General features: G+C 58.7%; 1 protein-coding gene across 2 annotated transcripts in view; it reads right to left on the minus strand.

Annotated features, from left to right (window-relative positions):
* Positions 1 to 11,729, minus strand: part of PIAS4 (protein inhibitor of activated STAT 4) — a 27,480-nt gene extending 15,751 nt beyond the window's left edge. For both annotated transcript variants that reach the window (XM_074351096.1, XM_074351095.1), the window contains exons 1-2: positions 11,582 to 11,729; positions 6,787 to 7,213 (exon numbers count right to left, since the gene is read on the minus strand). In XM_074351096.1, coding sequence (XP_074207197.1) covers positions 6,787 to 7,213; positions 11,582 to 11,608 — 454 coding nt within the window. In that variant the 5' untranslated portion in view covers positions 11,609 to 11,729. The remainder of the gene's footprint in view (positions 1 to 6,786; positions 7,214 to 11,581) is intronic.
* Between the last annotated feature and the right edge of the window lie 351 nt (positions 11,730 to 12,080).

A 12,080-nucleotide genomic window follows, 5' to 3' on the forward strand; every position in this document is an offset into this window, starting at 1 on the left:
TTTGAAACCAGCTCGGACTGGTTCGTACCCCAGCTCTACCCAGCCCTGTACACCTCCATCCCCACCCAAGCCTGGACAGCCTCCACGCACAGGACCCATCTCTCAGGGCTAGGTCTGGAGATGGAGCCAGTCAGAGGTGGCCACTGACACTGCCACGTTGTTGCCGCCAGTTCCTGCTTGTTGAGGAGGGCTGGTCCCTCCAGAGTCCTGGCTGGGGCCCTGGAAAAGGGCCGCCTAATTGGAGGGCTGGGTGCAGGGAGGCTACTTGCAGACATGCCCAGACCTGCCCAAAGAGTTGGGGCAATTATTTATGGGGGAGGGGGTCTCACATCTGATAGATCCCACCGAGTCCCCTGGAAGGCAGGGGAGGGGGGCGGTCCACCTGGTAATCAGGGAGCTCTGCCAGTAGAAACTGCAAGAAAGGTCACTGAAGGACTAGAATCCGGGGTCCCTTTCCGAGAAGGACTCCTACTTCTAGGTGAGGCTGCTGTGGGGGCAGGGGATGCACACTGAATCCAGATTTTCTGCTGTGCCATCAGCTTGGGACGGCTGTGACTGTTTCCCCAGGGAGCCAAATGGCCAGTGGGAGGTGAGCTGCCACCTCAGCAGGGACACAGCACACCCTACACCACCAGGAGGGGGTGAGGGTCCCCCAAAACCGTGCCTTAGCCGTCCACCGCCAGTGGCGGCCCCACCCTTCGGGCTGTTCAGGGCTGAGATGTGGCGTCCATCCTCACCATCAGCTCCTGAGGCCAATCCTGCTCACTTCAAATCCCAAATGCATCCAGGGTGGTCCCTTCTCCGCCAGTGCTTATCTGATCAGAATGCAGACCCGATGCTGGTCTCCTGGCTCCCTCAGCTCAGGACCTTAGGGGGCACTCTGTCCCCAGCCCTGGTGGCCTTGATTCCACGGCAGCCACCTTAGCCACCTCCTCATGCTCCTCACCTGCCAAGAACATCTCGCCTAGAAGCCTTTGCACTTGCCATCCCCTCTTCCAGAACGTTCCCCTCCTCAAGTACCTACACAGTCCTGGTGTTTAAGAAAGTCTGCGCAAATGCCCCTGGAATAGAAGTCTTCCCTTGAGTGCCTTTATTTAAAAGCCACAACCTCCACCCCAACCCACCTGCAACTCCAGCGCTCCCCACCCCCTTCCCTGTTCTGTTTTCTCCAAAACTTTTATCTTCTTAGAGTGAACACAATTTTCCCATGTCTTTGGTTCGTTGTGGACGCTGTGCCAAAGGTACCTCTGTTGTCACCCATGCTGCACAGGTGGAGCAGGGCGGAGGAGGTAATCGCCCTCCTAGCCTCCAGCACACTCACCAGGCAGAGCGCCCCTCAGGACTAAAGGGAGAGCCCCTGTTCCAGGGTGCTCAGGGGAGCTGGAATCCCGGGAGGAGCAAATGGACCAGGGAGACGGGGAACTAGCTGCCTGCTCGATCTGAGACCCCAACACAGAGCATGACATACGCATTACCACACAGCCTCGCAAACTGCCACTAGCAAATAATATTTAGTGACCTCAGAAGGTGCGCACGATATACCAGGGGGTAGGAGGTGACACACCAGTAGTCAGGACACACCACACTTCGTAGGTCGCACACACACAGAGAAGGCGGTGGCAAGAACTAGCCGAGACCGCCCACAGGGACCGCCCCTGCCCTGGACAACGGGCTTCCTTGGTGTTAACCTGTGATTTCTATGATGAACACATATTTACAAAAATTTAAATAGGAAGAAAAAGACCTTTTAAGAATTCAATCGGATGGGACTGGTGTCTCTCCCACTGGCCTGAAGTCCTTTAGATGGCAGCCCCCTGGGGCCCCAGGCCTGGCGTCCAGGCTGAAGCCCCGCCCCAGCAGGTGGTGCTGGTCGGATGTGGGGGGTGTCATGGACAAGGCCAGAAAACAGGTGTCCTGGGCTGAGGACAGAGGCCTCGAAAATGTCAGGGAGCAGACGGGTACCACAAACTCCAGTTGGGGGCTCTGGGTTCAAAACCACGCTCCTCCACTCACGGGGCAAGGGACCTGGGCTCCCGACTTCCTGCTGGTGGGGCCGTGGGAGGAACAAGCACTGAAAGAGAACGTGAGTTCAAAGTCGTTCTCACTGCAGCCCCCAGGTTGCTCCTCAGCTCCAAGCCTTTGCTCATTCTGCCCCCACCCCACTCCATCCTGCAGATGCAGTGGGGGAACAAGCCAGTCCCAGGCATTGAATAATGTCAGGCTGGGAGGAGAGAGTGGTGAGGGAGGGCAAGGAGAAGAGGCAGATGAGCTTCAGATTACGCGATAGGGGAAGAACGACTATGTGGGTGTATAGAGAAGAGTGTGACAGACAGGAAGACAGCACATGCAAAGGTCCTGGGGCAGGATCAGGCCTGGAATGCTGGAGGAGACTGAAACAGAGTGAGCAAGGTGGGCGGGCAAGAGGGAGGTGGTAAGGGCATAGAGGGGACAGAGAAGAAAAACCAGATCATGAGATGGTTTTGAGCAGAGGAGGAACGTAACCAGCCTGCTAGTCTAAAAGCTTCCTCTGGCTGCTGGGGGGAAAGCATGAAGGCAGGACCACCTCCATGCCCACCTGCAGGCTCCTCACAGATTGTGCTGGATGCTCCCTAAGGCACCTACGGCAGAGCTGGCAGAGCCCCTCCTGCCACCAACCAGCCCAGTGGGACAGGCCACCTGCCCTGCAGCTGGGACACAGGACATGGGGTGCCACATGACTGTCCAGGTTCCCAGGGCACTAGATGGACCTGATGCCACGGAGGCACCAGGGGCCTGGTATGAACTACTCCAGGCTATGGGGTGGCGGGCAGGCCACCCTACCTCTGTGCCTCAAGGATATTCCCTGCCGCAGAAAGGACTCAAGAAAACAAGACCTGGAAAAGCTCAGAAGCCCTCAGGACAGTCCAATTGGCTCCCAATGTTCCCAATGGCCTACCCATCTTGCATTTCCTGGCCTCTGCGGCCCATGTCTGGGCTGCTCTCCCTCCCCAAGCCTGCACCACACCATGCTCCAGTCACAATGGCTTCCATTCACGACCCTCTCTCACCACCCAGCCTCTGCCTAAAAAACACACACACCCCCTAACCTCCTTTGGTCCAGCTTAATTTCTACTCATCCCTCAGATCCAGATGGGAATGCCACCTCCTCCAGGAAGCCTCCTTGACTGCCACCTCCCCACAAATGTGCAATAAGGGGCTCCTGGTACTGAAATATTACTGGCTCCCTGGGAACCCTGCCCTCCCTGATTAGAACATTCCTCACCCATCACCCTATCATCACCTCCAGTGCAGCTTCCTGGCAAAATGCACCAGGCCAGGGCTCTATTACCTTGCTTGTCATTTGGGCAATACCAACCAAAGGGGCGTCAAGCCTGAATGAGGGACATGTGTGGGCTCTGCAGGACAGAGCGGGCACTAGACCACTGGCTCTCGATCAGCCACTTCTCTGGGCACTGGAGTACCAGGGACAGCTTACTCTCTCTCTTGGGCCATGGGAGTGGGCCCACCCTGCAAGGCGCTGGCCACGGGGATGCCAGGAGCCCAGGTTCAGCACCAGGCCAGGTTGTGTTTTCTTCTGTCTGTCCTTGAGTCTCATGACAGTCACCAGTCAAACTCTGGCTGCTGACACCCCAAGGGGCCAGGCTTGGGGGACCCTCAGGTCACCAGATATCCAGTGAGCCCCCAGCAGCAGTGTCATAACCCAAGGCTGCATTCTCAGCCCCACCCCATCATTGGGCAGTGAGAGCCTCTGGTCCCAGTGTGCCTGGCCGTTGGCCCCTCTCCCAACTGGGAAGGGGAAGACGGCTGGGGTCCCCATCCTGAGAAGAGGCCTGGGGTCCAGAAGCTTCATGTGGTTCAGAACAGGTGCTTCCCCACAGGGGAGCAAGGCACTGATAGTGCAGGGAGGGGGTGAGAATTGGGAAGATGGCTGAGCACGTAGCCCCAGACTCCCCTCCTCAGGAGACTGTGTGACCTTGGGCCAGTCTCCTGACCTTTCTGGGCACCGGTCCTCACCCCCTGCTGGAGCAGATCATCTGTCTCCTAAGGTCCTTCCAGTTCTCGCTCTGTGGTTCTATTATTCCCCTCCCCTCCCCCAACCCGAACATTCCTCTCCTTGTGATTTATGTCTCCTGTCGGCCTAGCTCAGTCTCCATCCTGGAGCTGGCTGGCGGCTCTTCTGGTGAAACAGGACCAGACTGTTTGGGCCTTGTTTTGGTCGGCAGGTCATGACCAGGGGCGAGGGGGAAGGGGAAGCTGGCCAGAACCTCCTGAAGTGGCCCTTGGGCAAAGCCAGCGCTGCAGGGTTCACCACAGGGAGGCACCCAGGGTGCAGGCTGGGCAGGCAGAACCACTTCTCCTGGAACAGAAGGGGCTGGCCTGCTCTGGGGCCAGCGTCTGTGCTGGATGAGGCCCCTCCCTAGGAAACCGGGCAGCCGCTGGGAGTCCTCGAGAAAAAAGAGAGTCATGAGAAAAGCGTACACCTTGGGATGGGGCAGGGGAGTGGGTGGGAGCAAAGGCAGGGTGGGGTCGGCCTCTTTGTTCTGAGCCGCCAGCAGAGTAATTCCCGGTATAGACAGGGGAGCAGACTCTCCCGGAGATCAGGTGACCGGGGTCCCCGGGGGCTCAGGGCAAAGTGATGCATTGTGGGGCGGAAGGACTGCACGTTCGCCGTGCAGGAAGGAAGCCCACGGTCCAGGCAGGGGAGGGAGGCTGCCGCCCTGAGTTCAAAGTCACCTCCAGCCCCATCCTCCGCCCAATGCCAAGCCCGCCTTGCAGCTCCCCAGTAAAAACCCAGACTCCTTGTTACAAAGATCATGCTGGGAGTCCTTAGGAGCCTAAATCATCAGCTCGACCTTCAGAACCAGCCAGCCAGCCAGTTCTGAGGCCTCAAAGCCTGTTAGGGGCAGGGTGGGGGAACCGGTCCTTGCATCTATGAGACACTGTGGGGAGCAGAGGCAGGGGAGGTCATCCGGAGAAACGCAGGGAGGGGACTCTGGGCCTCAGTGCTGCCACGTCACTCCCACAACAGGTGCTGCTGAGGCAACCTGCTCCCCACCTGAAGGCTGGCGAGAAATGCCTGCTCAAATCAGAGAAAGCAGAGGAGGGCAGAGCCCCGGGCTGGAGTGTAGGCCCTCAGATCCCAGGGCCAGGCCACCACCAGAGCTCTCACTGGCCTCCTGCAGCCTCGTCTGGAACCACAGCCCCTCCGACCCACCCTCACCAAGTCCAAGGACTATAGGCAGTTGTCCCCCTCCCCTTTCCCAAACCTAGGGCAGGACCGAGAGGGCCAGTGGGCGTGGGGCTGAACTAAAGCCTATGTGCAGAGAGGGCCCCTGGCCAAGCAAGGCAGTCCGCTGGGTCAGCAGGGTGGGAGGGAGAGAACCGCGCAGCCAGGGGCCCAGCGGCTAGTTGGGTGGAAGGGCCGTGACCTCTGCCACGGTGCGCAGGGCTCACCATGATGGGCTGCAGGACCCAGAGGGCCAGCACAGGCTGGGGGCACCCAAGGCCCCAGACAAGGAGTGCAAGAAGGGAACTTCCACAAGGGTGGGGGCTTTGTCTGCTCCATGCGCTTAGATGCGTGCCGTGTGAATAAACCAGTGAGTGGATGGATGAGGGGGTTCTCTAGGAACAAGCAGGGACCTGGTAAAACTGGAGGAGCGACAAGAGCCCCACTGCCTTCCACCCCATCTCCAGCCCTAGAAAATGTGGCTAGTCGGCCTCCCGGCCTGGAGCTCAAGACAGTATCTGAGGTTGAGTCCAGGCTGACATCCACCCCCAGCTCTGTCATCAGAACTGTCTGGGAGGGGCCGGGGCCCGCCACACAGCAGGCGCGCAGTCAACGTAAATACGAGGTTCCCTGGCATTACCTCCTCCGGCTGCGACTGCACCCCACCTCCTGGGCGTACACCTAGATGTGCCTTGGCAGGCTGGCCCACGTTGACAAGCCTGAACCCCCTGACCAATGTCACTCCCGCTGGATGCCCACTAGGAAACAGCCTTCTGCGAGGGGAAGGAGGGAAGGTTGGATGGAACGTTCAGCCCCTATGCCACAGGGATTAAGGGCACGGGAGCAAGCCTTTCTTCCAGGTGGCCCAGTGACCCCTGCCTCCTGGTGGTCCAGCCTGGCATAGCCCCTGCCCATGGTGTACCAGGCTTGGTATCTGTGACCAGTGGAGTGCCGCAGAAGTAAAGGTACAAAGGTATGCCACTTCCAAGCTGAAGTTATGAGAGAGAGAGCCTGTGGCCTCCAGCTGGGTCATGCATACACACGTGTGCACACACTTACCTCCTCTCTCTCTCCCTCCACTACAGCAACCCCCAACCCCATCACTGGTTCTTGGGGACTCGAGTCACCATGTCATGCTGGGAGGACACCCAAGCAGCCCACAGAGGCCCACATGGTGAGAACTGGGGTCTTCAGCCAACAGCTAGCAATCACGTGAGTAAGCGCCCCACCTCCAGCCCCAGTCGAGCCTTCTGATGAGGCAGCTCCTGGCCGACAGCTTGACTGTGACCTCCTGAAAGACCTGGAGCCAGAACCACCCAGCCAGGCCACTCCTGAGTTCTGATCTTCGGAAACTGAGAGCTAACAGATGTTGGCTGTTTCAAGCTGCTGGGATTTGGGGTAAATTGTTACACAGCAACAGGTCAATAACACAAGGACCCAGAGGTGGCGCCTGTACTTCCTGGGACGGTCAAGCCCCCGCAGCCCCTTGGCTCATGGCAGGCCTCGGGTACTAGGAGAACTCAGAAGGTGGGGCTCCCCCAGGGGAGGCGATGACTCACCCAGCTCGGTGGGCTTCAGCAACTCATCCAACATGTTAAAGAAGGGCAGCTTCACCAGGCGCACTTCCGGTTTGAGGGTCTTGGCAGGCAACCGTCCAAGTCCATTTAAGTACTTCCCGTAGAGCACAGGGTAGTCAATGTTGGGGCCTGTGAGGGGAGTCCTGGGCACTGAGCTGGCCCGGTCGTAGGTCGAGTGCATGGTCAGGGGGTCCAGGGGCCGGTGGGGCTGGGGCACGGGCTCCGAGCTCTTCTTGGCGTAGCGTGTCTCGTAGAGCTCCTTGATCTTCTTGAACAGCTCGGGGCTACAGTCAAACTGGACCAGCTGGAGGGCCCGGGTGACAAGTTCGTGTTTAAGTCCGCTCTTACTCCGACCAACAAAACCCAGGAGCATCTGAAGATCGGAGACTCGGAAACTCATCACCATGTTCTGGGGAAGAGCAACCACAGACACATATGCTTAGAGGGAGGTGTCAGAGTGAGGGGCCACCAAGGGGACGCCGGCCTTCTCCGGAGCCACCTGGGCTCTGACTGAGGGTATAGAGAAGTGAGACCCTGTCAGCAGCTGGCCCCCCAGGAGATGGTGGCTTCAGCCCCAGTTCCACTGGCCTGGGCTTGGTCCCACCTCCACGCCTGAGCTCAGGCTGCTGGCTCACCCTTCCCTATGATGTCCCCTCCCAGCTCAGTCCTGCTCCCCTCCTCCTCCTCCAACTTTCCTCAGCATCGCCAACGCAGCAGAAGCTCCTCTGACTGCCCCCTCAACTGCTTCTATTTTGGGTTCTCTTTTCCCATTTTCAACCCTGAAAGCATCTCCAGGGCAGGAACTGGGAATCTTCATTCCTCATAAACAGCCTCAGCCACTCCTTAGCCGAGGACACTGAAGGCCTCTCTGACCCTCAGTCTCTTCATCAGGGACAATGACAGGTCCACCTCATCAGGATGCAGGAAGGACCAAATGAGGTGAAAAGCAGAGTGAGTGCTCAAACAACATCGGTCACAAACATGTTTTCCCTTCAGTGTGGAGGCTGGCAGCCACCACTTGCTTAGCACCGCTCACCTGCTGGGGACTGAGCTGGGCATGTGATTATATGCTTAATTCTGATCCTTTGAACACCCCGGCCAGGTTGGGTGAGCTTGTCACAGACAAGATTCAAACCCAACTCTGAAGCCAGTGGTGGCTCCTCTTTACCATGCTGTCCCAGCACTGACTCAGAGCTGAACACGGCTGAAGCCATCAAAGTGTCTGCTAGTACCTCCAGCAGGCGTTCCCCTCAGCTCCGCGGATGTCAGGGCTGGATCATCCTCCTTGGGGGGCCGTCCTGGGCACACTGCAGGGTGTGGAGCCCCACCCACCAGATGGGAGAAGCCCCCCCAAGCCCCACTCGTGATGACCACAAACGTCCCACAGACATTACAAAGTGTCTTCTAGGGGCAGAGTCAATCCCAACTGAGAACCACAGGGCTCCACCAGCCATAGAGGTTGTTAACTGAGCTGCAGCAAAGTGATGAACGAGGTCTGACACCTGTTACCTGGCAGGGTCCCGCCAATGAAATCAAACCAAACACATGAGTGCAGTGGATCCCCATGTTTCCTTTGGGACTGCCTGGCAGTGGCCTGCCCTCCAGGAGTTCCAAGACAGGAACTCTCCAACGTTCCTTCCCGCTGTCCAGCGCCAGGCTCCGGCTGATGGCCAGGTGGGCTCAAAATGACACGAGACAAATGTGCGGGTCTTCCTTCCACTCCTGCACAAATGTGGAGTGTCACCAATACCAAGCACCACAAGGGCCTTCTCAAGAGGACTGGTGCCCACTATATAGGTGAGAAAACTGAGGCCCCCAAGAGGGAAGCAGCTGGCCCCAGGCCTCCCTGCTTGTCAACCACAGGGCAGGCATCTGGACCTGGGACCATCGGGCTCCTAAGGCTGTCTATTTCCACTTGCACCCATCTGCCTGAGAGACCCTCACTCCCCAGAGCACCACCTGCTTCGGGACCCAAGCAGAGAGACTGAATACTATAAAAACAAAGAGGTTCCATCTCCCTCACCCTGACTTCCTACCTTGAGCAGAGAAGAAATGCTTGCAGACAAGATGTTTCTTCTGGAAGAGGCCCAAGGCACTCAAAAGGAGAGGCAATGTCATGTGGGAGCTGACCGCTGGCCACAGAGCCAAAGGCAAGTGGGCTTGGCCTATTGGAGTCTGACCACCACACATCATCCCACCCCTGCGAGCCCCTGCCCCCATTTATCCCTTCCACCAGGTTGGACATCCGGAGCTGCCTCATGCACGCGCACCCCAGCACACACCCCTCAAGCTACCATATGTTCACGACTCAGATTTCTCCGCAGCTGCCACCACCAAGGGGCCTGCCCTTGACACGGGAGGGGAGGGGCAGCGTGAGCAGGGTGCAAACATTCAGGAAGAAGCCCTGAGCACTTCGCAGATCACTTCCTGCCGTGGCTTCATCCTGACCCGCCTGCCCCTCAGATCTGTGTTTATAAACAGCGCCAGGCCCCAACAGCTTCCAGAGTCTCAACTCTGGGTGCCTTCCGAGCCCTGTGGAGAAACATCAGCCTGGACAGAGCAGCTGCGTGGAACTTAACAGGGGCTCTTCTCTCCAAGAAATAGGAGCTCTGTACAAAACGCTACACACTATCTCAGGGAGTTCTCAGACACCCACCCCCAACTCCTCTCAGGGGCCTCAGATTAAAATTCTCAGATTTCCAAGTTTATTAACAAGCCCCCCTCATTCTACCCTAGGACCAGCCCACTTTGCACCCCAAAAGATAAAATCTCCAGCTCTTTGAGACACTTGGGAAAGTGCCTATAAGAGGGAGACATTTCAATGGCATGGAAGGCACCCCACGGTGAGAGTAAGGCATTAAAAAAGAAAGAAGGCTCCATAGGATCGGAGCAAGCTGGGCTGCAGTCCTGATTAGAGAACTTGAAAAAAGGGTCAACTTGATTTAATTGGAGTGGGGGGGCCCCAGCCACCAGAGGGTCAAGTAGAGTTCATCAGATCATATTTCAAGGCCCTGGAAAGTATAAGAGTTCAGACCCTCATCTCTGGCTGGGGTGGGGGCGACAGACCAGAGCCACAGCCCTACAGCGCCCCAAGGAGGTTAAATTTTAGGGCTCCAAGGGACTTCAAGCCCACAGGCTGCCGCCTTGGGCTTGCAGAGTTCAGACTTCCACATCTCTAGGGCAAATCTCAATTTCTCGAAACTCTAGAGAGAGGCAGAAACATGTGTGGTGCAGGTAGAGGGGGAGCGCGCTCAGAGGTGAAGGGAGGGTAATACCCTATAATCACAAAACCCTGATGGCTGCATTTTAGATCCCAGTGGGAAGAGAAGAGAAATTTAAGGAGAGGGAGGAGCGAAAGAAAATAATTACAGGTCAGGACCCTGGGAAGGGGAGACCAGAAGGGGGTGGGGACTGTGCCTGGGTCCTGGGAAGGTCCTGTCCCCTACCTTCCTGGGATCAGTGGCTTTGAGTAAACTACTCAGGGAAGGAAGGAAGGAGCCTAGTCTAGTTACTCGGGGACAAGAGCTCTGGAGCCTCACCTCGGGGAGGCACCTGGGAAAAGGAGCATCCCTGGGAGAGGGATGCTCCCAGCTCGGTCCCAAGAGGATTAACTGGAGCCCAAACTAGGAGAGGGGGGGGTGACATCTATAGGACGTGGACCCAAGACAGGAACATAGAAGAGAAGCACTAGGAACTATCCTAAAGAAAGAGACATACCCTGCAATCAGCCAGGAACCTGCAGAAAGAGGGGGGACTCAGATGCCAGAGCTGAGGTACAAAATGGATGTAAAGCAAGACTTCTGGGGGCTGTGTGGGAAGGGCATGTGACCTAAGAAGTAGACCACGATGGAGGAGAGTACAAGCGAAGCAGCCAAGGTTTGGAAATGAGGTCTGATCCTTCAAATGTGGACTCCAGAGCCCCCAGGAGCAGAGTCCAAAGCCTCACAGATGCTGTCTTGAGGGGAAAGAGGGAGGAGGAACACAGAGCCCAAGACCCAAAATTGAGAAGAGAGAGTTAGGAAGGCCCTGGACACAGGGGCCAGGGCTCCATCCCACGGAGTGGGGCAAGCTGAGTTAATACCGCGCTCACTCCGGGGCGCGGATGGTGTCAGGAGGGGGGCGGGGCTCTGGGACTAGAGCGGGAGCTGAATATGGGCTCCAAACCCAAGCTTGGGGTACAGACTCCAAAAGACACGCTGTGTCTGGGGGCGGTTCAGGACCCTAGCTCCTCACCCAGGATTGTGGAAGCGGTAGGACAGTCAGGAGATCCTTGTGAGCAAGGAGTCACCAAACCCAGTCTGGTCTGCTGGGCAAGTAAGCTGAAACCCAGGTGCCAGCCCACTGTACCAAGGAGGTCGGGGAGACGCAGACACACCCCCAGGCCAAAGAACGCGCGGACTCCAGTTCGGGACGAGCAGCCCAGCCCGTCATACTGTCCGAGGGGACTGTGCCTCAAGCTGGGAGGCGCGGCCCTATGACCGTGTTTAGGCGGACTCGGACCCCAACCTCTTGGGCTGGAAGAGGGGAAGCCAACCTCAAGCTCGGGGGCCGACACCCCAGCGCGAAGACTAGGGTGAGGTTTCGGGGGCCCCGCCCCCGGCCTCCTTGAGCCCCGCCCGCACCCAGAGCCCCGGGGCCAGAGGCGGGTGAAGGGGCCGGATGCCGAGCCGCCGGCAGGCCGCGCCATGGGGCCCGGAGCGGAAGGCGCAGAGTTCGGCCTGCCGCCTGGCCGCTGCCCCACCGCCCGTCCCGGCCGGCGCCGCCGCCGCTCACTCACTTTGGCCTCCACCAGCTCCGCCGCCATCTTGGCCACCAGCGTCCCCCGCGCCGGGAGCCCCCAGCCGTCGCGTCACGTGACCACCCTCCACACGCGGGCGGGGCCGCCGCTGCGGCCAATTAGCACCCGCGCACCCTCCTCCCCGGGACGCGCGCGAACTCTCACTGCGCAGGCGCGCGCAGCCACCGCCCGGGCCTCGAGCCTATCAGGGAGGCCCGACACAGCCCCTCCCTTTTCGCTAGCGGCGGCCACGCCCACCCCTGGCCGCCTCTGGCTTCTTAAAGGGGCACGAGCCCCGTACAGGTTGGGGCTGGTGTTGGGTCCTGTCTGGGGAGGGAGGGGACAGCAGCGGCGACAACAATGCAGCCAGGTTCTGCGGTTCCTGGCGCGACGCGGCCGCCAGGTGTGTGACCGGGCGCCTAGGGGGCTTAGGGGGAGGAGACGGTTGGCCTGCTCAGCAGTCGCCAGTGCGGGCGGCGATGGATCCTTGCAGCGCAGC

This window comes from Camelus bactrianus, chromosome 22, assembly GCF_048773025.1.
Source record: "Camelus bactrianus isolate YW-2024 breed Bactrian camel chromosome 22, ASM4877302v1, whole genome shotgun sequence".
NCBI classification, from domain to species: Eukaryota; Metazoa; Chordata; class Mammalia; order Artiodactyla; family Camelidae; genus Camelus; species Camelus bactrianus.